Source organism: Fukomys damarensis, unplaced genomic scaffold (assembly GCF_012274545.1).
Source record: "Fukomys damarensis isolate Sample0158 unplaced genomic scaffold, DMR_v1.0_HiC HiC_scaffold_3, whole genome shotgun sequence".
In the NCBI taxonomy this organism is placed as follows: Eukaryota; Metazoa; Chordata; class Mammalia; order Rodentia; family Bathyergidae; genus Fukomys; species Fukomys damarensis.
Window position 1 is genome coordinate 20,933,483 of NW_022900915.1, and position 26,657 is coordinate 20,960,139.

The 26,657-nt window shown below is 33.1% G+C and overlaps 1 protein-coding gene across 3 annotated transcripts in view; it reads left to right on the forward strand.

Annotated features, from left to right (window-relative positions):
* The window catches only part of Tmem232 (transmembrane protein 232), a 196,794-nt gene that overhangs the window by 111,025 nt on the left and 59,112 nt on the right, over positions 1–26,657 (forward strand). The window contains exon 13 of one of the 3 annotated variants that reach the window (XM_010632232.1): positions 2,317–2,694. The exons of the other annotated variants lie outside the window; for them this stretch is intronic. Within the exon in view, the coding sequence (XP_010630534.1) occupies positions 2,317–2,365 (49 nt within the window). The 3' untranslated portion in view covers positions 2,366–2,694. Of the gene's footprint in view, positions 1–2,316; positions 2,695–26,657 lie in introns of those variants that run through there. 3 annotated transcript variants of the gene reach the window in all.

Sequence of the window (26,657 nt, forward strand, 5' to 3'; positions counted from 1 at the left end):
ACAATGATTATAATATACTGTAATAAAAATTATTCAAAACTTTAAAAAAATTCTGATTCCTTCACATGACATAAAATTTTTTATCTGATAGATTTTTTTCTGTTTGATTTTGGGTAACTTGTTTAACTTCTCTGAGCCTTAGGCATCTCATCTTTAAAAACTTAAAAGCTGTGCAATGCTCTTAAGTTTGGCATGTGGCTAGAAAGAAATAATGTAGGTAAAGGACTTGGAAATGTTAATTCCTTGTCTATTTGTTGTATAATTTAGTAGATTGTCTTAAATTATTTATTTTCCTCAGAAGACAAATTTTAATTTTTACTTTAATAAAATTATAAGAAATAAGTAAGGAATTGCAGTTTAAATTCATACATTTTTTAAGGATATGAATTGTTATTGGCAACTTTTCAAGAACATACAGTTTCTTGATGATTTCCTTTTGGTTATGTTTTGTTTCCTTTTTATTGCTAGCTACTTACATAGTTTAAAAAATATCTGATTTTCACTATGTCGTGCAGATATTTCAGGGCTATTGTGACGAGACATTATGGATGGGTAAAGGTGGAAGCATTGACAGTAAACATTGCTGAACACAGCCATTACCAGGAAATAGATAAAAAACATCCAATGGTTCTTCAGAGATGAACTCTTGCTTTTTGAACCATTGTGAAATACATGAATATTATGAAATTAGATTACCAGCTCAGATCAGTCACATCAAGTGTCCAGACTTCTAGAGATTGGGAGTACAAATATCTCTTTGACATACTGATATTATTTATTTTGGATATACCCACTAAGCAGGAGTGCCAAATCATATCATCATTCTATTTTCAATTTTCTGAGGAGTCTCCATACTATGTTTTATAATATCTTTACTATCTTACATTCCCACCAATATTATGTGTTCTCTTTTCTCCACATCCTCATCAGTACTTATTTTTGACTTTTTTGTAAGAAAAGAAAGTGGTTTTGATTTGAATTTCCCTTATTAGTGATGTTGAGAATGTGTTTGTGGGACTATAGCCCATTTGTAGGACTTCTTGAAAATGTCTATTCAGTTCCTTTGTCAATAATTGAATTGTTTTGATCTTGTTTTGCTTTGATTTTAAATTTTTGCTTGTAAATTATATAGTTCTTTATATATTCATCCCTCATTGCAGTTATTTTCTCATGTTCCATATATTGGCTTTCTGTCTTATTGTTTTCTCTGCTGTGCAGAGTTTTACAGTTTGATGTAGTCCTACTTATTTGTTTTTACTTTTGTTGAGATTGAAATACTATTGGTGTCTCAGAGGTGAAATCCAGTTGCCAGTGACAGTACTGGTCTTGAAATATCTATTTTCAATATATGTCTCAGAGTTTACCTGCAGTCTTTCCTTGGAGGAAGATTGATCCCCGCCTTTCTGGTGCATCTCTTATGCTTTCTTGCCTTCCCATTGGTGAAATAGAGCCTTGATCTTAGCAGGGACTTTTGCATCAATTGGGCCATAACTTTATCTCCCACTTTTCACTGCAGGTGTCTGTCTTCAATACAATCAGCAACCCTAGGAGTTCTTCATTTACAGTGTCGCAATGTGTGATGTGTTGCACAATCTTAAAAATGACACAAGTATTGAAATGATCTTGGTGAAACTTTTATATTTCAAATACAGATCAACTAGAATAAAAATGACAGCAATTTGGACAAATAAAAGTTTTTCAACAGAAAACAAAAGTCCACATCTTTTTGGTTTGTGTTTTGTTTTTCTTGTGCTCTTTGCTTTTTCAAAGAAATAGGAAATATTCAACTTGTGATGAATTTTTTTTTGTAGTAATGTATTACCTGCTTAATTAGAATATAAGCATGGATATGACATTAATGAAACTGATATAACCTTCCCACTTTTTGGACTCTCAAAAATATTAAGTCCATCAGGCTTTAATCTTCCTTTTTATAGATACATTCTTGATAGGTACTTTATTAGGCAAATGAATTTTGTGTAAACCTTAGTATTGGGGGCAAATGCTTCCAGATATATGTCTGGAAAATATAATATTTGAATATAATACTATAAATTGGTATAATAATTATATTTATTGTTATTATGCTATTATTGCATTAGCATTATGTTCATTGTTGCTATTGTTGGGCTTATTATATAGGGAGAATAGCTAGGATTCTGTGCCTATGTAGCATGTACTATGTTGGTGGCAATAGAAATGGAAAATACACAGATGAATTTGTGTAAATTTTTGAATGAAAAGCAGTAGGCAATGAATAGATATAAGAGAGAATGTGAGAAGAGGAAAACATCAAGATGATTCCTTCTTTTCCAGGCTGAGCAACCAGTCTAAAGGAAGTGTCATTCTCCAAAACAAAGAGTAACAAAAGAAAACAAAGTATAGTGGAGAAGATTGTAAGTTTGGTTTTGGACATGTTGAATTTGAGGTAGTGTTTTTGTGTGCTCTCAGTGGTAATGTCAAGTAGGCAGTGAATTTCAGCTTTGTAGCTTAGAAAGAAATGTAGTCCATGAGTCATGTGAATGAAGGTGGTGAATAAAGTCACAGACACAAGCAACATTGCTTTGGTAAGAACATTTAGAGTAAGTAAAAAAAAAAAAAAGGCTTGGGTAGATTTTTAAGTAATGTCACTATTCAATGTCTGTAAAAAGGAGAATTATATAAAAGCAAACAAGATACCAAATCTTAGGAACAGCCAGGGAAAGAGGAAACCTATGAAGATTTATAAAACTTTAGAAAAATGTACAGAAGGCTGTGAAACCTTAAATTATGATATAGTGTTCTTTTAAAAAGTTAAGTATGGAGATGATTTGATGGAGAGATAAGAGAGATTAGAGAGATTGTTCCAGATCATCTGCTGTATGGTGATTGATACATCCTGTTTCATTGAATGCAGGTGACATGAAGAAGTCAGGTATATAGGAAGTAGACTTCTAAAGAACTTTCAGTATCACCCTAATAAAGCATTCTAAAAACTCAAGTCATTCAGTGCCAAAATAGTACACAAAACTTTCCAAGGTCATAGGCCAGATGCATTAGTTGGAAAGGGTAGTAATAGAGTATACTGTGTATAATATCTGTGTATGTAGACACGGCAAGTGAATTTCCATTTCCAGTGAAACATTTGCACATATCAAAATACTGTACCAAGAAGTTATTGGGCACATATTGCCACTTAGAATCAAAATGCAATAGCCTTTCTTGATATTTCACAGCCTTACAGCCTCTATAAAAATGCTTCTAGTCTTAGGGTCGGGGATTTAGCTCAGTGGTGCCACACCTGCTTTGCAAGCACAAGGTCCTGAGTTTGACCTCCAGTACAAAAGCAAACAAAACAAAACAAAAATAAAACACACAAAAAATGCTACTAGTCTTTCAATTTTTTTTTAAGAAATAAGATTGTTCATGATATGTACCATTAGAAGTGGTACGATGTGTCTTTTCTATTACTTTATCCAACTAACAAGTCACAGAAATAAGATTTAAGGATGTTTTTCCAGAGAAGTTAGCAATGTCCAAGTACCCTATGTCTTCCCCTTTCATTTAACTCAGCAGAGAAATTAACCAGATTTCGTGTGAAAATGTTCATGCCAAAGACTGTAGTGAAATCAGAAATCTTAGAGCAGTTTCCAGAGGTCCTCCCAAGAGACTTCAAATGTTCAGCAGCACAGTCCCTGAGGGGAATTTCAATGACCTGAAAGAAGTTGTGAGAAAAACACCAATCATGAGAGCTGGAGGTGAGGCTATGAATATATGAAAAATATGTTTCACAATGCTTTCATTAACTAGATTTTCTATATTTTTATGAATTTTGAGTGTGCTGCAGATGCATTTTCTCTCAAAATTTTAATTTTCATATTCTGATATCCCTTTCTGTTTTTCTTTAATCTCCTATTTCCTTTTGAAAAGGCTACATCTACATCCCAAACTAATCATGCCTTCTATCTTTAATAAGTTGTCATATCCATTTATCATTCTGAGCAACTTCCACTTTCAGTGCCAAATCTGTCAGTGCCATATAAGATCAGTAATTGCCAAGCATCCATCATATCTGAAGTGATGTGTCCCTAAATTCTTGGCTGTTCACAATAGTTCACTAACATTAGACTTGTTGAGCCAGAACTAAGGTCAAGTGGTTTCCTTTCTCTTTTTTTCTGTATAAAACTATTCAAAAGAAAAGCCAGTTCTTAAACATTAAAATTTTACTATTTATATAACAAACCATATTGTCACACAGTTCCAAGCATAATTTTGACAAGTCAACCACTTATTAACATACTAATATCAAGGAGAGATTGTTATAAATGAATCATAGGGAGAAAAAGTTGTGTATAAGAATTTTACTAGCTTTTTGGGGGAAGGCTGGGCTAGAAATAGCATGATTTGCAGGCAGCAGTGATTTTTAAGTCTTTTTCTAAAGCATTTAAAAAAATCTGACACTCACTCTTAAACTCACAGTTCCCAAATGCCCGTGGGTCTATTCCCAATAAATTTTGCCTTCTGGCCATAGATAAAATATACAAAAAAGAACCTTAACTGGTAAAGTCCATTTGGCACCCAGACAATTTCCCTACACAGCCATACCTGGCTGAGGACAAGGAGCTTGCTGAATCAGCAAGGTGACATAGCCCCACACCTGGGCCTCAGTGCAGCAATGAATCCCACTGTGAGAACCTCAGCTGGGACTTCTCTAAGAATATTACATGTGTCTTGGCCTCAGACACATTCTAATGCAGTATGAGTTGGATAAATCCATACTGAAGATTCCTTAGGTTTATTGTACTCTTATCAGACATTGCAATAGTGATGGTGAAGATTGTGGAGTAATGTAGTAGAGTCAATAGCAGCAGAAACAGAATAAGCTGGACTTCCTGAATAGATTAGCAAACTTCTCTGTTTCATTTTGGAAGCACTTATATGTTCCTTCCAGCTCTTTTCAGGCATCATGTGGCACTTACTGTCATGCAGAATTCTTAATACAGCTGGCCAAAGAATCTACCTACAAGGTAAGCAAAGAGGTATGAAGCAAGGGGAGGTTGTGACAAGGACATGCACACCAAAACATAAAGTTACAAAACATAACTCAAAAACTCCCTTTTCCCTCTTTTGTTCAGTTCCATGTAGTATTCATTTTACCATCCAATGTCGTGAAAACAACAAAAATCTCTAAATTTTGGTGGAAGAAATCTATTCATAAGACATGAGCCAAAGTAGGCCTGGTGAATGGTATTACTGTAAATTTCCCTACTTCTGGCTCAAAAAGCAATAATGTTAGTCCTACATTTCAGAGTTTTATTATCCCTTGGTCACAATGCTTAAGAGTATGATAAAATGATAGGCTCAAGTTAGTGGTCATTTGGCAGGAAGATATGAGAAACAAATATTATTGCTTTTTCATGAGGGTATATAGGCAGAATGCTATAAATTAGGAAAACATACCTAAATAAATGGAAGCAGTAAAAGCTTTTTGAAGAAGGCATTTTCTCCTTTCCTCCACAGTCAGATACGCATCTAATCCAACCCTGACTCAGTTGGGCTTCCAATAATTAGAAATGGTAATTATTCAGTGTCCATAGGCTTCTGTTGCTGAGCAAATCTCACTGTCAGGAAGCTCTTCTACAACTCTCACCTTTAATCGTATCTATATGCTACCTCATGAATGAGAATGAGAAAAGAGAACAGTTAATTTGATTGATGTAGACAGCCAAAGTGGATAATTCAGACCTCTGAAATCCCATTAGGACTTTGTTGATCTTATTTGGCTGCCTCAGTGAATCATAAAGTGGGATAATTACCATATTTTCACTCCAGTGTGTGGACAACTGCCTCTAGTACTATTTTCTTAGTTGATTTCATTTGTATATTATTGGTAAGTAAAATGATGAGAAGTAAGTTACTATACACATATTAATATGTTCAGGTGTATTTTTTAAAAAGTGGATTTAACAATCAGAGGGAAAGTAGACTTGGAAAAATACATACCCAACCACAAACACATAAACATTAAAAATAAGATCTTGGTGGAAAAAATTATTCAATATCTGCTTCTATCTGTAAGCTGCAATAGAAAGTCAAGTTCTGTTCTTTTGCACAACTGGGAGTAGAGAATATTACTGTGGTTAGCATAGTCTTGAAAGGAAATAAGTTAGTACTCCTGAGTCATTGCCAGCTATGGTCACTTTGAACAGCTCAAGTTGTAGAAAATGTTGCCCTTCTTTCTTCTTTCTTTACTTTAATTAACATAATTTTAACTGCAGGCAAAACAGAGCCAAAGATAAGAGAGCTGTCATCAGGTTCAAGAGCAATTTCCATGAAAAACCCACAGAAACTATTTGGTTCAAAGTCCTCTTGTAGTTAAAAAATTAAGATTTCAAAATTTTAAATGACTTGTCCAAGATCTCCCACATGATAAGAAGCAAAACAGCAGACTTGAGATAAGAAATCATTTTCATTCCCAATTTGGTTTTTGAAAACTTGTATAATTTTACAGAGTTATAACAGTGCTCTAAAGGTTAAAATAGACTTTCTGGGAAAGAAAAGAATATATGAATATGAATTGAATTTTGTTAATCTTTTCAAGCTAAAAGTCTTCAGGAATCTTGTGAGCAAATAAATATCTACTTATATTTATGTGGCAATGTGACTGCCAATTTGATGTGCCAACTTTCTTGAGCCAGAGGCTGCCTGGATTTTGGCCAGGCATTATTATGCATGTGTCTAGAAGGTGTTTTTGAATAGTATTAACACCTGAACTAATAGACTGAATGATGTGGATTGCCTACCTAATTTCAGAGGCCTCCTCAAATCAGTAGAAAGCTTGAATAAAAAAGAAAAAGTCAAACTTTTGCAAGTAAGGAGAAACTTTTCCTGCTTAATTGCTTAAGCTGAAATTTTATCATTGTGTTAGATCAGAAAGACTATTTTTACTCAATGAGAAGACCTTTTCATGTGTGGATATACAACTGATTGAAGAATTGTGTGCGGCTCCCAGAAGCCAAGATTCACTCTTTGTTTCTCTCATTAAGCTTATTTGCACTTTTTAGGTACACAGTACAGTTACATTCATCATTGGGGTCTTGTACCTTTACGTGACAGGTCTTGGTTCTCATTTTTTCCCCTTGTCCCTGCCCTGCCTTCACTCCCTTCTCCCCTCCCCATTTACAAACACTTTATTTCCATTTTTTCATTTTCTCCTATTTTTTTTCCTTTTCCCTTATTCCCTTTCCCCTACCCTTCCCACTTTCCCTACACCTTTAGCCCTTTTCTTCCTATTTCACACTATTAATTATCCCATTAGGATCTTGTGTGCTATTATAGTTTTTCACACCAGAGAGACTATTCGGTATTTACACTTGTGACTTATTTATTTCACTTCAGAGTATATCCTCAATATGTATCCATTTTCCTAGGAATGACTCTAATTTCTCATTTGTTATGGCTGAGTAGTATTCCATTTTATAGAAAAACCACATCTTTATCCAGGCTCCAACTTATGGGCAAATGGGCTGTTTCCAAGTTTTAGCTATTACAAACTGTGCCATTATAAACATGGGTGCACATATATCACTGTGGTATGATTCTTTTAATTGTTTTGGAAAGATACCCAGCAGAGGGATATCTGAGTCAAACTCTAGTCCCAGCTCTTTGAGGTATCTCCATATTGATTTCCACATGGTTGCACCAGTTTGCATATAAAGGATCAATTATCCCATGTTCTTATATAATCTTAAGAGTCAGATTCTTAAAGAAAAATTGAGGGCACCATTTTTCTCTAGAAAAGTGACACAGCTGCAACTGATGCTCAGTCATTTGTCAAATATTAAAATCAGTGTTTTAAAAACAAAAGTGAAGGAAAAACATTTGTTGTGAATTCAGCAGCAAAATTTAAGGCTGGTCCCCTATTTAAGAGCTAGGATAATGCAGTCATGGAGAAGAGAGATATTAACCAAATTAATCCCACAGAATCTCAATTTCTGCAAAAGTGAGTAGATGAAGCTCTGGATTCACATACTTGAAATGTGTAGGTGAAAAGTGGAGTTAATCATTCACTTAATCCACCTGGTAGGGTTTGCAATGATAAACATTTTTGTGTTGTTCTCCAGTGGTCATTTGCCAGCCTGATTTTTTTCTTTTATACTCAGGTATGTAACCTCTATGTTTTGTTTTTACTTAAATGAACATATAATACTTCAAATTTAACACTTTCCACACTGAGCATATCTTCTTCTTAGTCAGATATGTGCACCTCATTCTATTTTGGTAAAGAGAAAATGGATTCTTCCATTAATCCAAATATCGAAACAACCTCTGACTCTATTTAACTCACATCACATGCTCAACCTACTGGACAGAGCTGTAGTTTTACTTTCCAGATATGTCTAAAATCCTGTCATGTTTCACTACCATTGTTTCCACCTGATTTAAAAAAAGAAGAAAACAAATTGACATTTGGGGCAGGACCGTCTAGCCATTAAAGTATGCTTGTTAAACTTTTGAAATATGCTTAAAAACAATAGGAAGCTAAACATAAACAAAATATCTAGTGTAGGGCATGCATCATGTTAAGTACCAGAGATGGAATGGTGAGCAATTTCACATAATTTATAAAATGCTGCTTAACTTCACGTAGTTTATAATATATTGGATGAAAAAATCAATAAGCAATTGCAGTAATTACAGATTGCTCTAAGTCCTATGAGTAAAACTAAAGAGATGATTAGAATAAACAGGAATAAAATTCTACTTTTAGACGGCCAGGATAGATCTCTTTGAAGTGTTTTTTGGTGGAGTTCTTCTAGAGGGGAAGGAGCCTGCTTGTAAAGAGAGTGAAGGCGAGTTATCAGGACTAGAAAACGGAAAAAGCCACCATGTGCAGTCAGTGAAAAGGTCTGTATGCCTGGGGAGTAGAGAGAGAGGGAGAAGTGAAGGAGTGAGGCTGTCATTGAAGCCGGACAGTACAGAACTCATATATACAAAATGAGGTCCAGTTTTATTGTAAGTATGGAGAGAAATCCTTGGAAGGTTTTAAGGAGGTGAGTGACAAAATCCAATTTATCTTTAAAAGAGAAAGGATTATAGTTTGAAAGAAGATGTGGTTTTTCTATAAAATAGAATACTACTCAGCCATAAAGAATGAGAAATTAGATTCATTCATAGGAAAATGGATACATATTGAGGATATACTCCTAAGTGAAATAAATAAGTCACACATGTGTAAATACCGAATAGTTTCTATGGTGTGAAAAACTATAATAGTACATAAGATCCTAATGAGATAATTGACAATGTAAAATAGGAAGAAAAGGGCTAAAGGTATAGGGAAAGTGGGAAGGGTAGGGGAAAGGGAATAAGGGAAAAGAAAAAAATAGGAGAAAATGAAAAATGGAAATAAAGTGTTTGTAAATGGGGAGGGGAGGAGAGGGTGAAGGGAGGGCAGGGATAAGGGGAAAAAATGAGGACTGAGACCTGATATGTAAAGGTAGAAGATCCCAGTAATGAATGTAACTGTACTGTATACCTAAAATGTACCAATAAACTTAATTAAAAAAAGTGATGGCTGGACTGAATTAATACTCAGTATTACTTTTATCTCCCTTTCAAGATTTAAAATTCTGTTTTAAACTGGCCAAGGTTTATACTAATTGTCTGTTGAAAATGTCTTTGCCAGAATTTATGTTTCTTAGTCAGTGACAGAAATTTCAGTTTGTTTGATTCAGCCCTAATTTCAGCTGCTAGCAAACTACAGAAATTCATTGGTAAACCACTTCTGGCCTGATGAGGGCAACATTTGACCAATTCATTGGAGTAATAAGAAAAATAGAGAACAATTATGAAATGACACCAACATTTCTAAATTACACGATCCTTAAAAGTCAGGTTCTGGGGCCTCCAGGGATTTAGCTCAGTAATGCTACTACCTGCCTCACAAGCGCAAGGTCTGGAGTTCCATCCCCTAGTACCCCCCAAAAAAGTCAGATTCTTAAGGTTTGTCTTCATTTTAGGTATTTCCTTTAATGTAGATATATGCAGCCATTTAATTTATTTTAGAAAGAATATATATATATATATTCTATAGTTTTATTAAAAATAAACAAAGCAAAAAAAAAAACCCACAAAAAACCATCAAGCATCTTAGGAGAAATTAGATCCCAGTAATTATTTATGTTTATATAATAATGTTTATATAACAATCTGAATAATTACAATAAATTTATAGATTTCTGTTATAGTCATCTTTTTAACTTATTATCATCAAATCACCAAAAATAAACAAGGAACATTCCTGTGTTGATAGTGGTTTCAACACTACAATGTATTTTACATTATTATGTTCTTTTTACAGTTTGGCTTTTCAGATTATTGCACTAACTGTAGAAAGATTCAACACAGCTCTAATATAACACTACACAACTAAACAAAATTTTGCTTTCCTACGTGATGTTCAAAACACATTGGACCTCAACTAATTAAATATGGGAGTGCTCTCTTCCAACTCTGGTGATGCTTATTTTCTACAAATCACTCCTTTTACACTTTTCTAGCTTCACACAATAATTTTTGAGCTGTTCATTACAATGCCTTAAATGATTTTTCTTTCAATAATTAAATATTTAAGTAGTACTCTTGAGGGGCCATAAGCTACTTAACCTATGAAATGAATTTTAATAAGGGAATTCCTGGAACATAGCTAATTCATATGGGGCTCTTTGGGATCCTCAAACCCTTTCTTCTTATGTTCAGTATGAGGGCTTTTAAAATGGTTACCTAGACTGCATTCATTTGAAGGCTATACCTTTCCCAAATAAATTTGTCCCATGAAAAGTTTTCCTGTAAATTTTTAATGTTAGCACTCAAAAGTTTTAAACCTTGACTATACTGAAAATATCATTGCAATTCTGTCAAGGATTATGTGACATCATCACAAGGATAAAGTATAATTATTAATGCTAGTAAGACAAATTAGTATTTACAACCTACTTTTCTCTTGCAATTTTTCTATAAACAAGCTAATTAATGGATTAGTTGCAAATATTTTGTATTCAGAGTTTAATGCATTAGGTTATGATTTATTTTTAGCTCAAGAGATTGTTTAGCATTTTTATTTGGTAGAGCTTAGTATAACAAAAGGCACATATTTCCCTTTCCTGTTCCAGTGTAAGGAGGTAAAACTGATATTTCTATCAATTGTTATTATTATTCCATTGCTTTTTGCTAGAGCCCAGAAAACAATGGAAAGAATATCAGTTTCTTTAATGGAAATACTTTTGTTGTGTATCAGGGATAATATTATTCCAGAAATAAAATTTATATTTATAAGAAGTAGATAAAGAGTACTTTAGGAAAAAACCCACACCAGTTTATATTTTGACAGGTAGGTTTATTTTTCTTTTATATTGTTGCCTCTTATGTATTTTCTTTTCTTTGTTTAAATTGCTTTATTATTTTTTCCTTCCCCCCCGCTTTTTTTGTTGTTGTTGTTGTTGTTGTTACTGGGGATTGAACTCAAGCCTTTGCACTTGCGAGGTAGGTACCAAAACCACTGAGCTAAATCCCCAGCCCTTTCCTTTTCTTCTATCTTTTCTAACTGCTGCTGCTGCTGCTGCTGTTGCTGCTGCTTCTTCTCCTCCTTCTCCTTCTCCTTCTCCTTCTCCTTCTCCTTCTCCTTCTCCTCCTTCTTTTTCTTTCTTTCTTTTTTTTTTTTGGTACTGGGGTGCTGGGGATCAAACTCAGGACCTCACACATGCCAGGTGCTTTACCTCTGAGCTACATCTAGCTACTTAAAGTGATAACACGGCTTCTTAAAGTGGTAACACAGAATGTTGATTTTTAAATTGCTTTTCTTTTTAAATTTTGTCCTCCAAGTTATAAAATATAAACTTTCTTCTAAGCTCTTTGAAATTTTATATTTTATTATAACTCCACACAAAATATTTTCTTTTCTGGATATCTTTATGAATTTGTCTTTGACCCACAGTTATTTAGAAGTATGCATTTTAATTTCCCAATATTTGGAGAACTTATGGCTATCATTATGCTCATATAAAATTTAATTCTCTTCTTTTAGAAGTCAAACTTTGTAAAATCTCAATTTTTAATAAAATTTGTAGTGTATTTTTATCATCTAGCATTTGGTCTGTTACTGAATGCTCAAGACACTCAAGAAAAAGCATGCAGTGTACAATTGTGTATAGTGCTCTCTATGCCAAGCAAGGTCAAAGTGATTGATGATATCATGGAAATTTTCTTGATCTTTACTAAATTTCTTGGTTCTGTTAGTGACAATGTTTTAAAAATCTCCAGTTATAATTGTAAATGACTATAGAATTGACTAAACTAAAAGTGTGCTATTTATTTAATCTCAAGTACACATATAGTTATGATTTTGTTTCCTGAGGAATTGACAATTTTAATTTTTTTAATATATTTTTTGGTTGTACCTGGAATCAAATTCAGGACTTTGCACTTGCCAGGCAGGCAGCGGCACCACTAAGCTAAATTCCTGGTGACACTTTTAATATTATACAATATCCTTCTTTACTTCTGATAATCTTTGAATAAAACTTTACTTTGTCTGATATAAATATTTCTGCACCAACTTTTCAGTGCTTATCTTTTGTATATCTTTATATATAAATACATGTAAGGTATCAAAATACAGGGTAGGTACTGAAATTAAAGACAATATCATTCACTGGATCTGGCACCCTGTGACTTCTGGCTCTTCCTTAAAATCAAAATGAACATGAAAGGGAAACATTTTGAATGGATTCAGGACATCCAGGCAGCTAGGACAGCACAACTAAAGAGGACTTCCAGGGCCAGGATTTAGTTCAGTGATTCCACTGACTGCTTCACAAGCACAAGGTCCAGAGTTCAATCTCTGGTTAAAAAAAAAAAAAAAAAAAGTAAAAAATAAAAGGGACTTTCAGAACTGCTTTGAAAGTGAAAAGAACAATGGAATAAGTGCTTTCAAAGCAGGAGACCAGGGATATTTTCAGGGACATTAATGGCAATGTATATCCTTTATTGTAATAAATTTGAAAAATATTACTTCATTTTAAATCATATCTCACAATTATATATCATACTTCACATACCTCAATACCTCACATACCTCAATTATATATCATATATCACTATATATTTTCAACATTTTTGCTTTCACTTCTGTGCTTTTCAATTTAAAATACATCATAGCATGATTAGGGTGTGTGTGTGTGTGTGTGTGCGCGTGTGTGTGTGTTTCTGGGGAATTGAATAAAGCGCCAGTGAGGTACATTTCTAGTCTTTTTAATTTTGTTTTGAGAGAGTATCGGGCTAAATCTGTAGGCCGGCCTTAAAGCTTCAATCCTCCTGTCTCAACTTCCTGAGTAGCTAAGATTACTGGGGAGCCCCACCATGGTTTTCAAGGATTATCCAAAAATCCAGTTTGATAGATTTTTCTTTTAATTGGAATCTTTTACCCATTTATATTTAATGTAAAAATGAGCATCAGAGAGTTTAAAACTACCCATTTTTCTATTTGTTTCCTATATGTTTCACTTTCTCTCTCTCATTGTTCTTCCATATTCTGAATCAGTGAAATGTTTTTCTATTGCATTTTATATCACTTGTTGGCCTTTCTTTAAAAAAATACATTTATTTTATTTCATGTTATTTAGTGGTTTTTATATTACTATAGGGAGCATCTTCAATATATCAAAATCTCATTATTTTTCCACTTCATAAAATAGAAAATAACATCGTATGGACTCCAGATTCTGTTAACTTCCTGTACAGAGTTTTGATTTTTGTTGTAGATAGCAATTTAATTGTTGGCTGATCACCTTTAACTTGTAGACATTTGCTTCTCATCTTCTTGGGAAGGCATAATTTAGTTATATCTTTAGTCTCAGAAGAAATGTGTTAGTCCTGGAACATATGTTTCATCTTAAGGTATGGTCTTGTTGAGTTGATGCCAACTGACAGTTTTTGCCAAACTCCTCAGATTTGGCAGTAAGTAACCTCCAAACTCTTTGCAGTGGCTCACAGTTTGAATTTTGGCTCAACTGCTCAACCTCCGGCTGTCACTTTTTGCTATGCTTGTTGGAGTCTCTTTCATATCTTCAGGGTTCGTAGATCACCCAACTAGTTGAAGTAGATTCACACACACACACACACACACTTAGATACACACACACACACACACACACACACACACACACACACACACACACACACAGATAACTGTATGGCATGCTCCTTTCTGGGATTTTCTCCATTAATATCCAGTCACCCTGATAGACCCAACCTCTTCTGACACCTGAAACAATAAGGGTGAAGGTTTTTGCTTGATTATTAGCTACTATGCATATGGGAAGACTGGAGAGTTCCCCTAAGGGAAAACACATCGAATATTATATCATCTGGTTGTGTTCTTATTCTTTCAAGAGTTCAATCCTTCAAGTTCCATCTACTTTTGGCTGTTTTACTGAGGTTTAAGTAGATGGATATATATATATATTTCATCCAGAGCTCATGACTGTCACCCCTGGGAGGGTAATTCAAATTGAGCTGATCTGTCATTCCTAGAACTAGAACTAGGAAAATGATTTTTTAAATATGTTAACACTCCTTTGTGAAAATAGCTAAAAGATTCAGAGCCAGATAGGGAGTAGCAAGTTATATGATCTAAAAACGAGCAGCTTCTGTTCAAGGGGATAATTAGTTTTTGGATTTTTTTTTTAATCCAATTTCATCATCAGCTTCTTTCTTCATATGTTGAGTTAAATGATGTTGCTACAGGGAGAAGTTTATTGAGTAAAACAGGCATTATTGTTTTCTTCTTGCTTTAATATGAAGTTAATAATATAGTAAGAATCAGGGAGCAGAAAAGCTTCCAGATGTGTGTTCCCTTGTTTTACATCTGCAGTACCTAATTTTCTGTGTTTATTTCAAGTCTCAAACTCAGATTTGATAAAGGTAGATGCATTTAAACTTTGAAGAATTAAAAATACCTACTGTCTTCAGTGACTATTTTGTTGCTTTTATTTATTTATACATTTATTTTTAAATTCACAAATAGAATTGTATGATTTTATCATGTACAATATGACACTTAGAAATATACACACATCACAGAATGATTATGTCTAGCTAATTATTGAATGCATAACTCCCCAAATCGATCCTTTTTTGTTTGCAAAAGCACACATCACTTTTTTTTTTACAATTTTCAAGAATACTTGCTATGTGATATATCTTTTGAAGTTTATTTCTCCTTTCTAACTCTGATTATGTATCTCAATGTCTCTCTTTACCGCCTCCCTATAACATATCCCCAGGACAGCCTCTGGTATCCATCATTATACTCTCAGCTTCTATGTGGTCAACTTTTTCACATTTAACCTGTGAATGAAATCATGAGGCATTTGTGTTTCTGTGCCTGACTTATTTTGCTTAACATAAAGTTCTCCAGGGTTATTTATAAAAAGCATGATTTCATTCTTTTTTATGGCTGAATTATATTTCATTGTTCATCTGTGCCACATTTTCTTTATCCATTCATTTGTTCATGGACACATATAATATTTGAGTATTGTGAATGATTCTGCTATGAATATGGGAGTGTAGTTATCCCTTTGACACACTAATTCATCTTCTCTGGATATGTGCTCAGTGATGGAATGGCTGGATCATATGGTAGTTCTATCCTTAATGTTTTGATGAACTTCCCTATGTAGTTTTTCATTATCTGAACATTCCCACCAACAATTTTTTTGTCTGCTTGGCATTAACCATTCTAAGGTAGATGCTTCTCTCACTGTAGGTTTGATCTCCATATCCCCGATGATCACTAACACTGAGGAGTTACTCATTTATGTGTTGGCCATCTGTATGTCTTCTTTTGAGAAATGTCTATCCAAGTCTTTTGATCATTCTTTTATTGATTTTTCTTTGTTTTTAGTATAAAAGTCCTTATATACTTTGGACAGTAACTCTTCGCCAGATACATAGTTTGCTTATGCAATCTCCCATTGTGTAAGTTGTCTCTTCACTCTGTTGGTCACTTTCTTTCCTGGGAAGAAGCTTTTTATTTTGATGTAATCCTCTTTGTCTATTTTAGCTTATTTTGTTTATCCTTTTGAGGTTGGTCAAAAAAAATTCCTGTCTGGGCCAAAATCATAAAGTATTCCCCTTATGTTTTATTCTAGTAATTTCACAATGTTAGCTCTTACATTTAAGTCTGTTTTGAGTTGATTTTTCTATACAGTGAAAAGTAAGTGTCTAATAATGCTCTTTTGTATGTGGAATCCAGTTTTCCCAAAGCCATTTATTGAATACATATTTCTTGGGTGGGGATTTAGCTCAGCGGTTCGGTGGCCTGCCTTGCAAGCGCAAGGACCCGAGTTCAATCCCCGGTACCAAAAAAAAAAAATGAATACATATTTCTTTCAATATATATTCTTGACACGTTTACTGAGAATCAGTTGGCAGTAAATGAAAAGGTATGTTCCTGAGCCCTTTACTCTAAACCAGGGGTCTATGTGTCTGTTTGTATGCCGGTGCCTTGCGGCTTTGGTTACCATAGCTTTCTAGTCCATTTGAAATTAGGTAATGTGATCCCTCTATCTTTGGTGTCATTTATCTATTTTTGTTCCAGGTTGCTTTTGCTATTCTGGGTCCTCTGTATTTCCATACAAATTTTTAAGATTTCTCTATTTCTGCAAGGAACAGCACTAGAATTTTAGTAGACTGTATTGAATCTGCAGACTACTTTGCTTAAGATGATTGTTTAAACAACGTTGATTCTTCCACTCTGTAACATATGTTCCCATTTATTTCTATATTTTCCAATTTATAAACAGCACATTCCAGGATAACCATTAAATCAAGAAATAAAAGTGAAATTTAGAATTTCTCGAGGTAGATGATAATGGAAGCACAACATGTCAAAACCAATGGGACACTTCAAAAGCAGTTACAAGAGGGAAGTTTATGGCCTAAATGACTACGTTAGAAAGAAAAGACCTCAAATAACAACGTGATGTTGCATATCAAGGAACTCAAAAAACAAAAATTGAGCCAGTGCCACTGTTCCTGATGATATTTACTCTGAAAGTAATGTGTATGTGTCTTCCATGGAAGAGGTAGATTCAAAATTTACTCCTGGAAACCATGGGCTGTCTGTATAGTGTACATGGCTCCTCTAGGAGCCCTTGGTGGCCTTGTCCTAGCTGGCTCCCTCTGCTGATGTCTAGTGCTCTCTCCTCTCTCTCCCCGCCTTTCCTCCTGTCTTCCTTCCTCTCCTCTATCCTCCCCTCTCCTCTCTTCCCTCCCTTCCTTCCTCTGACTAAGGCAGCAGAAGCCAAGCCCTTTTCCAATTTAACAGCAGGGTTAAATATTGTATATTGTGATAATATTTATTTTGTTCTGAAGTTTGGGTGTGCAACATAAAGGAGACAGTTTTATACAAAAAAGAGAAAAATCTAAATTCTAAATTTGTGGAAAGACCTGTGCAAAAATAAATAGAGAAAAAAATCATAAAAAAGAAAATATTGGTTTTGAAGCAATAAACACAACAAACATTTTGCTAGATTGAGACAAAAAAATACTGAAATTCAGATGATAAAAGCTGACATTACAACTGAAGCTACAAAAATATGAAACTATGGACAATTACATGTCAACAAATTGCATAACCTAGATTAAATGAATAAATTCCTGACATGTACCATCTACCAAGGTAGAGTTGATAAAAAAACAGGAAAATCAAACCAATAATGAGTAAGGTGATTGAATTAGTAATAAAATTTCTCCCATCAACAAAAAAGACCATGATCTTACAGTTTTACTGCTAAATTCCACCAAAAAATTTAAAAATTGATAGCAATTCCCAAATACTTTCAAGAAAATTAAAGAGGAAAGAATTCTTCCAGTTTCATTCTAGAAGACTAATACTTTGCCAATACCAAAACTAGAAAGAAGTTGACAACAAAAAAACTACAGGCCAATATGCCTAATTAATACAGATGCAAAAGTTTACAACACTACCAACCATACTAGCAGACTGAATCTAACAGTATATTAAACAGACTATACTGTGATTAAGAAGGTCTCAGCTCAGATGTAAAAGAATGGTACCATAATACAAATTTTAAATGTGACATATCCCCTTACCAGAACTGACAAAAGCATATGATCACTTCAAAAGATGCAGAAAAAGCACTGGACAAAATTCAGCATTTTCGTATCATTAACAACCTTCAAGAACCTAGGTGTAGAAAGAATATAGTGTACCTCAACACATTAAAAGCCATATATGATGCCCCACACATAACATCACATTAAGTGGGTCTCTACCGTGGTGAGGAAAAGGACAAGGGTTTCACTCTTACCATTTTCATTCAATACAGAACTAGAACTCCCAGCCAGAGCAGTTGGGTGAGAGAAAGAAATAAAGGGTACCTGCCCTGGAAAGGAGGAAGTTAAATTCTTCCTGTTTGCAGACAATATAATCTTAAATAGAGTAAACCATGAAGACTCTTGAAATTGTTTATGCTAAAAGACAATTTTAGTAAATTGTAAGATACAAAATCAACACAAAATTATCAGTAGTATTTCTATACTACTGATGTATCTGAAAAAGAAATAAAAACCCCTGTTTCCCATAGCTATAATAAATAAATACAATACCTAGGAATACCTTTAACCAAGATGTTAAAGGATTTCTAAAATAAAACATTGTTTATTGTCTATCTTCTGTTCTGACTCCTTTCATCTTGGCTTATATGACTTCACATATTATTCAAATCAATGCCCCCAGGCATAGACAAATAACATAAATATGTAAAGCTGCCCAGGCTGAAGAAACATTAGAAAGTTCTAGAAGTTGAGGCAGATTGGAGAAAGAAGCATTACACAAAGGTCCAGTCTCACCAGATTTTGTCACTTAGTGAGCTATGGAACATTGTTACCAAGTCTGCCTTGACAAGAGAAGCTGTAAATATGAAACGTATGAATTTTCTAATTATTAAAATATCCTTAGGCTATACCAAACATGGTTATTGTGCAGTTTCTATTTATTTACTTTTTTCTACTGTGTGTTGCTTCTTTTGCATTTTGTCTTGGCATGCATTTTTGTGGAAATTTTTCTCTTTTCTCCCTCCCTCTCTTCTCCCTCTCCTTTTCCCTGTCTTTGTCTCTCATGGCACCAGGGATTAAATTTAAGGCCTTCACAGGGGTCTTTTAGTTTGCCTCCAACAGACTCATACTTGAGATTTTCCTGCCTCAGCTTCCAGAAGGCTAGGATTGCAGGAATGATCCACCATGCTCAGCTTTAATTCACATTTCCTGCCCCCACAAAGTTGCTGAGAATCTTCTGGTCTTCATTGTCCATCTTTGCTTTTGGTGAAATCTGTATAGTCTAGAAAACATCATACCATTTAATTTAATTTTATTTTTTTTGTATACTGCAAGTTGTGCGAGTCAACTCCTAATATCTACCTTTTACTCCTCCCATAGTTCATTTGCTTAATTTATGGTTGGTGATGATCATAAGGTTTTCTTAAGTGTGAAGGAAAACAAAACTATAGGAAGTATATTGATTTGAAGAAAATCATAGACATAGCAAACCCAAACTCTTGATTTGACAGCTGAGGAAACAACAACCCATTAAGTTAGTTGATTTTCTATTGATCAATTTGAAAATAATGATCAGCTCCCGTGAATCCAGTCCTTCTGTCTGCTTCCCTTTCCATCACATACAGGCAGCACATGATAAATTTAGGTCAAAATGATTTTCAACTCAATATCAAAGAATGAATTTATTCTGTTTCTTTTGTTTTCTCTCTGTACTATATCTGAATGATCTAGAATTAGGTTGTTTAGAATCAAAAAGATAAAGTAGAATATTGTATCCGTAGAAATTGCAAGGATCTGATAAACCTCACTGAGTCATTTTAGCCTGGTAACAGAGAGTTTATTAGGCAGCCTAATTTGCCTATTTCCAAAGTTTTGATTTTATGGTATTGATTTTCCTTTATGAGCTTTGCAGACAAGAAGATATTATAGTAATGAAAGAACTACATGCATCCCCTCTGAACCATTTCTCTTCTAGTGACTTCTAAAGTAGAACTGTTCTTCTTTTTTTTTTTTTAAAGAAAGCCATGGCACTACAACAGATACAAACACTATTTAGTGTGCATTTACCTTTTAAATATAGTCATTACACCACATGATGGCATCCTAAATCAACTTCTATAAATGCAACTTTGAAGTAAAAAAAGGAGGCTTTATAGATATGAAAATGATGCTCTTGTACTTCAAAAACCCAAATGAATGACATTATTTATGAGCTTCAATTCAGTAAAATTACCTGAAGTTTCTTTGCTTAGAACCTAACATGAAAAAGTTACAATTATTTTTATGTAAAAAAATTTGTCTTTATGATTATTCTAAATTGTTTAATTGTACAAGTAAATTTGATACCTCAAACTTTCAACACATAAAAGTTAAAAGTCTTTTAGAAATAACCCGACTATCAAAGTAACTAAAATTTTTAAAACAAAAATTCTTGTTTCCAATAATATTTGTAAAAATTTTATTGTAGTTTTATGATTTGAATGCACAGGATTAAGTGATACATAATTATTCCTAACCTAAAATGCCTGAAATTCTTCTTTAAAGTTCTATTATTTCTTTGTCAGTATTATATAGCTTAGTGGTTCCTCTCTAGCAAAAGGGAAGAGCTTTGTTCTTTTATTTTTCTTTACAAATATTTTTCTCCAACTGATATTTAATAACAGAATCATTACTCTTCCAAAAAGGCCATATCACATTCATTTACATTCTGCTAAATCTGAGCATTACAAACGTGGCAGTAAGTTAATAGCATTCTTTTTGTTTATTCTCAAAATATATCAGCCACATCTGTATTTGTTTCCTGGAGTCAAATAAAAATTTATTCAATTTTATATTGCATTTATTACTATAAAAGTTACATTAATATATATTTCTTTCACATAAATTTTTGGACTGGAAAATCATAATTTTCATGTCTGTGAAGTTTTATGTTTTTATTGCAACATTTCCTTACAACAAAGTAGGACATTTCAGCTAAATGTAATGTTTTATTTAATCACCATGTACATTTTCATTTTGTTCTCTCTGCCAAGTGAGATAGTCTCTAGAACTTGATTATTTTACAATAGATTGCAATTATAATACTTTATTGTACATTAGAATTACCTCAGAGAATCTTGATGTTAAGCCCAGTCAAATCAGATGTTCTTGAAGTAGAATCTAGCAGTTGTTATTTCTTAAAACCTCTTAGGTTATTCTGGTAGGTTCTTAGGTTATTCCAAGTTTAGAAACAATGCATGAATGTAAAAAGAAATTTGACCCATAAAGATAGAAGCAGATCTACTTTATTTTTAAATTATTATTATCACAATTTATTATTATTGAGATGGGCTTTTTCTATCTTGCCTAGGCTGGCCTTGCAAGTTTCCTTCTTGGTCAGTTTCACACGTACCTGGGACCAAGAGTGTGCTACCATACTCAGTTTAAAGTGTTATTTAATTATACAAATCTATATAATTTGATACATATGTATGTATATACATATAGTGTAAGTCAAACCATCCTAGCTAACATTTTCATTTCCTTAAACAATATATAAACGTTTACATTAACCTTTAATACTATATGTACTTATGGTTTACAGTGTGGTATTTTAACATGCATGTATAATGTATACAAATCAAATCAGAGTAATTAATGTTTTCATCTCCTTGTCATTATTTTGTGTGTAGGGCTTTCAAGCTCTTCCTTCTCATTATTTGTATAATATATTATAGGTTACTGTGAAATACAGTACCCTTATTTTATTTATGACAGTAGGTTATTACTGCTATTTAACTGTTTCTGTGTACCTGTTACTTCCCCTCAGAGCATCCTCCCTCAGTCCTCACCTCCACAACCTCCAGCCATCGCTATTAGGCATTGTGATCTGTCTTTTAACACCAACCTGTGTAAGAAAACATGTGGAATTTGCCTCTGTTTTATTTATTTCATTTCACACAATGTCTACTAGTTCTATCCATTTTGTTGCACATGAGAGGATATGATTACGTTTCATAGCTGGATAATATTCCACTGAGTATATACACCACATTTTCTTTATGCATTTCCTGGGCATCTCTAGGTAGGTACCATATATCAGCTATTTTAAATAGCATAGTAACAAATATGGACTGTGCAGGTGTCTCCAACATGTATACAGCATTCCCTTTGGCTACATCCCCAGCTGTGGTATAGCTCATTCGTGGAGTTGATCTCTTTTCAAATTCTCAGTCTAACTGTTCTCCACATCGTATGTATTAATTTGTATTCCAACTCAAAGTGTGTGAGAATTCCTTTTTCTCTACATCCTTGTCAGCCTTTTTTTAATAGTAGCCATTCTAACTGAGATAAATTAATATCTTTTAATCAGCTATCCCTGTGACAGAATCCCCAAGACAATCAACAGAGAAAAATTTTATTTTGGATCTCAGTTTCAGAGGTTCCAGTTGATGGTCCGTTGGTTCCACTGTTTTGGGCACTGGGGTGAAGTGGAACGCCAGAGGAGGAGGTCAAGGTTGCTAGAAGGCTAGCGTGTGAATTGGGCTGTTTCTGGGCACTCCGTTCTAGCCCTTGTTCTGTGCATCTGTTTGTATCCAAACCTGTCATATTTGGACGAATATAAATTTTGATACATTTTCAAGTCAGGCAGTGTAATACCTCCAGTTTTGTTTGTTTGTTTGTTTGTATTTTGGGGTTATTTTACTCAAGATTTTATTAGTAGTTTAGGGTGTTTTGTGCTTCCTATGAATTTTAAGTTCGTTTTTCTTTATTTTAGTCAAGAATGAAACTGGTGTTTTGATGGGAATTGCATTGACTGTGAATTTCTTTGGGTTGTATGGACAAGACATGCTTTAAACTATAAATTAAAAAAAAATTTTGCCATGACTTTTTAAAATTACTTAATTTTTCAAAGCTTCAGTTTATATTGTGTAAACTTTCTATGTGAAAAATATATAATATACTTGTTATTAATTTAATTAAAATAATAAATACTGAAAAAATAAGTATCTATAAGCCTACCATATAACTTCAAAGTAAAAAGTACATGTTCTCCTTATCCACAATCCCACCTTCATTCTGCCCTTGTAGTTTCCCTTGAATTTTTGTCTTTCTTTAACTTGTTTTTAATTACAATATTTATAATACAGTGGACCCTTGAATTATGACCAGCCTAATATAAAAACAACTTGGTTTATGACCAGAATTTTAGTTTTAATTTATGACCTAAGTCTTTATTTATTTTTTATTGAGTTTATTGGTACATTTTAGGTATACAGTACAGTACAGTTACATTCATTATTGCGATCTTGTACCTTTACATGACAGGTCTTCGGTCTCATTTTTTTCCCTTGTCCCTGCCCTTCCTTCACCCCCTCCTCCCCTCCCTGTTCACAAACACTTTATTTCCATTTGTTCATTTTCTCATATTTTTTTTCTTTTCCCTTATTACCTTTCCCCTACCCTTCCCACTTTCCCTACACCTTTAGCCCTTTTATTTCTATTTCACATTGCCAGTTATCTCATTGGGATCTTATTTACTATAATAGTTTTTCATTACAACCTGAATGCCAGCCACTTGAGCTTCCAGATGGTCTCAGATACAGATGTAATACTTAAAGAGTTCTGAAAGGAACATTACAACATCCTTTCCTGAGTGGGGTTAACTGAGAAATCCTGGGCCAATGTCTCTCTATACATATGGTACTGTTTATCTAGGATTTATCTAGTACTGGAATTTCTTGATTTTAGGATATGTGCATGTATAGAATTACAGATAATCTTTCCTTTTCTTCCCCACAAATGTTTATATTGACTTATATTTTCTTTGGAAAGTATAAGACTTCAAATTTTTCTACATTCTCAATAAAATCTAATAGAGGCAGAATTTAGTTTTGTCAATATACTGTAGTGGATAATAAAAAATGATTTACTCTCAGTTTTTAATTGGTTTAATTTTTTCCATATCGTTTCATCCCAATTGTTTAACTTGAAATGTTTATTGTTATTTGCCCATTTTTCTTTTGGCTTATTCATTTTATTGATTGAGTTGTAGCTTGGCTTTTCGTATTTGTTATGTTGTTTTATGAAGAACATAGAAATAATGCTTCAGGATATTGAAGTAGCACGGATTTTCTTTACAAAAAGCACGGGAATAAAATCAAAAATAAAACAATGAGATTATACCAAACTGAAAAGTTTCTGCCTACTAAACAATGCAGAGTACAGAAATTACCTACAAAATGAAAAAAATTGTAATTTATATATTTGATGTGTTGATATTCAGAATGTATAAGGAATCCCAAAAACTCAATAGCAAGTAAAACAATTTTTAAAATGATGACAGTCCTTGATACACACATTTTAAAAGAAAACATACAAATGATATACCGAAGGTATATGGAAATATACTCAACATTACTAGTCACTAGTGACTCTCTTTTCAACCATTATTCATGTAAATGTTTTATGTATCCTACAACTCATTTGCTTTCAACAGTCCAAATTAGTTTAAGCCAAGTCCTTCCCATTGTATAAATTTGTTTCAAAGTAGTAAATGGTGGATTAAAAAAGATTTAGGAAATATTATATTCTTTAAAACTTGAAAATGCATACAAGTGAAGAAGTTTTGACAAAATTATGTTATATTATGAATTTTAAAATGCTGCCATGATGATATCTCTTCAAACAGTATTTCTGTGTGAAATTTGCGCTAATGAATTTATCTTTCTTTCTATCCTTAGAACTTGTTTGCCTTGAGTCAGTGTTTGTTACTACATTAAATTGTAATAGAAGCAGTATTAGTATGTTCCTGGATTTTAAAGGAATAGCTTCAATATTTCACCATAAGAATGATTTATGTTGAAAGTTTTAGTATATATGATTCACCAGAAATGTCCTTAATTTTCAATTAAGTATGGTTGCTTACCATGAATAATGATTTTTAATCAAATTATTTTATCCAATGTTGAGAAATAATTTTTGTCTTTTTATTCTTTATATAGTATTAAACTATACTAATAGTCTTAGAATGGCTTCATGTTGGTTTGATGTTTTATTTTTATAAGTTTTTATGTTTTTCCATTTTCATTTTTCATCTGTTTTCTAAAGGAATATATGCATGTATGACATTGGGCTGTAACTTTTCTTCCTTTTAGAAATTATACTTGTTCTTGTTATCCAAGTTGTTCTATTTTTTACTCTTAGGGTTGTTGCACAACACTGGAGTAATCTGTTCTTTGCAAGTTTGTCAGATAATGTCTATATAATGTCTATAAAATTTTATTGGCTTGTTTTTATTTAAGGGTATTGTGAACTGTTCCTTCCCATTTCTAAAAATAATCTGTCTATTTTGCTGAGTTTTTATACTATAATATATTGGTACATAATGGTCAGAATAATCTTTATAATTTTAATCTTCATTACTTTTTTCCTTGTTAATATTGTTTACTTTTTCTACATTTCAATATTTTTTCCTTTAGCAGTCTCACCAAAATAAAGTTTATCTTTTCAAAATTTTATTTTATAATTGATTTATGCTGTCTCATTTATAACCTTCCACTATCTAATTTGGATTAATGGAAGATTTTTAAATTACAAAATGTAATTCACATACCAAAAAATGCATCTTTTAAGATTCTCCAACTCAGTACTTTTTATATTAACAGAGCTGTGCGATTATTACTACTAATTGCAGAATACTTTGCTCAATCTGAAATAAAATATTTTACCCATTAGGCGACACTCCCCATTTTTTTTCTTCCTCTGTTCCCTGGAAGCGGGTAATCTATGTTTTCTGCATGGATTTTCCTATTCTGGATATTTCATGCAATTATACTCATACAGTATTTGACTGTGTGTGTCTGGATTCTTTTATTCAGCGTGTCAATGTTCATCTACAATTATCATGTATTAACTTCATTTTTCCAAATGGCTGGATAATATTGAATTGTGTGGATAGACTGCTTTTGTATATTGACACTTCAGTTGAGAAGCATTTGGGTTGATTCCACTCAGGTCTATTTTGAATATACTGTTGTGAACATTTGAACATGATATTTTTGTGGACATATATTTCTATTTCCCTATGTATCTTCTTAGGAAAACAGGGTCATATGGTAACTCTATTTACATTTTGAAAGACTGTTAAAATATCTCAGATGAGCTGCATCATTATATATATATTCATATGAATATATGAAAATTCCAATTATCTACATATGTTTTAGATCTTGTCTTTTTAATTTGAGTCACCTTAGATGTGAAAGTTACCATACTGCATTTTGGATATATATTTTTAATGACAGATGATGTTAAGGATCATAATGTATGTACTGTATATATGTGTATCTTCTTTGGACAGATATTTATTAAGTTATTTGCCCACTTTTTAATTAGTTTATTTGCTTGTTATTATGGAGTTAGAAGCCCTGCATTTACTCTGGATAGATATTCATTATCAGATACATAATTTGTAAATGTTTCCTAACAGTTGTGTGTATATTCAGTTTTTGACAGTATACATTTAAAATTCAAATTTCTTTCCCCCCCCCTTT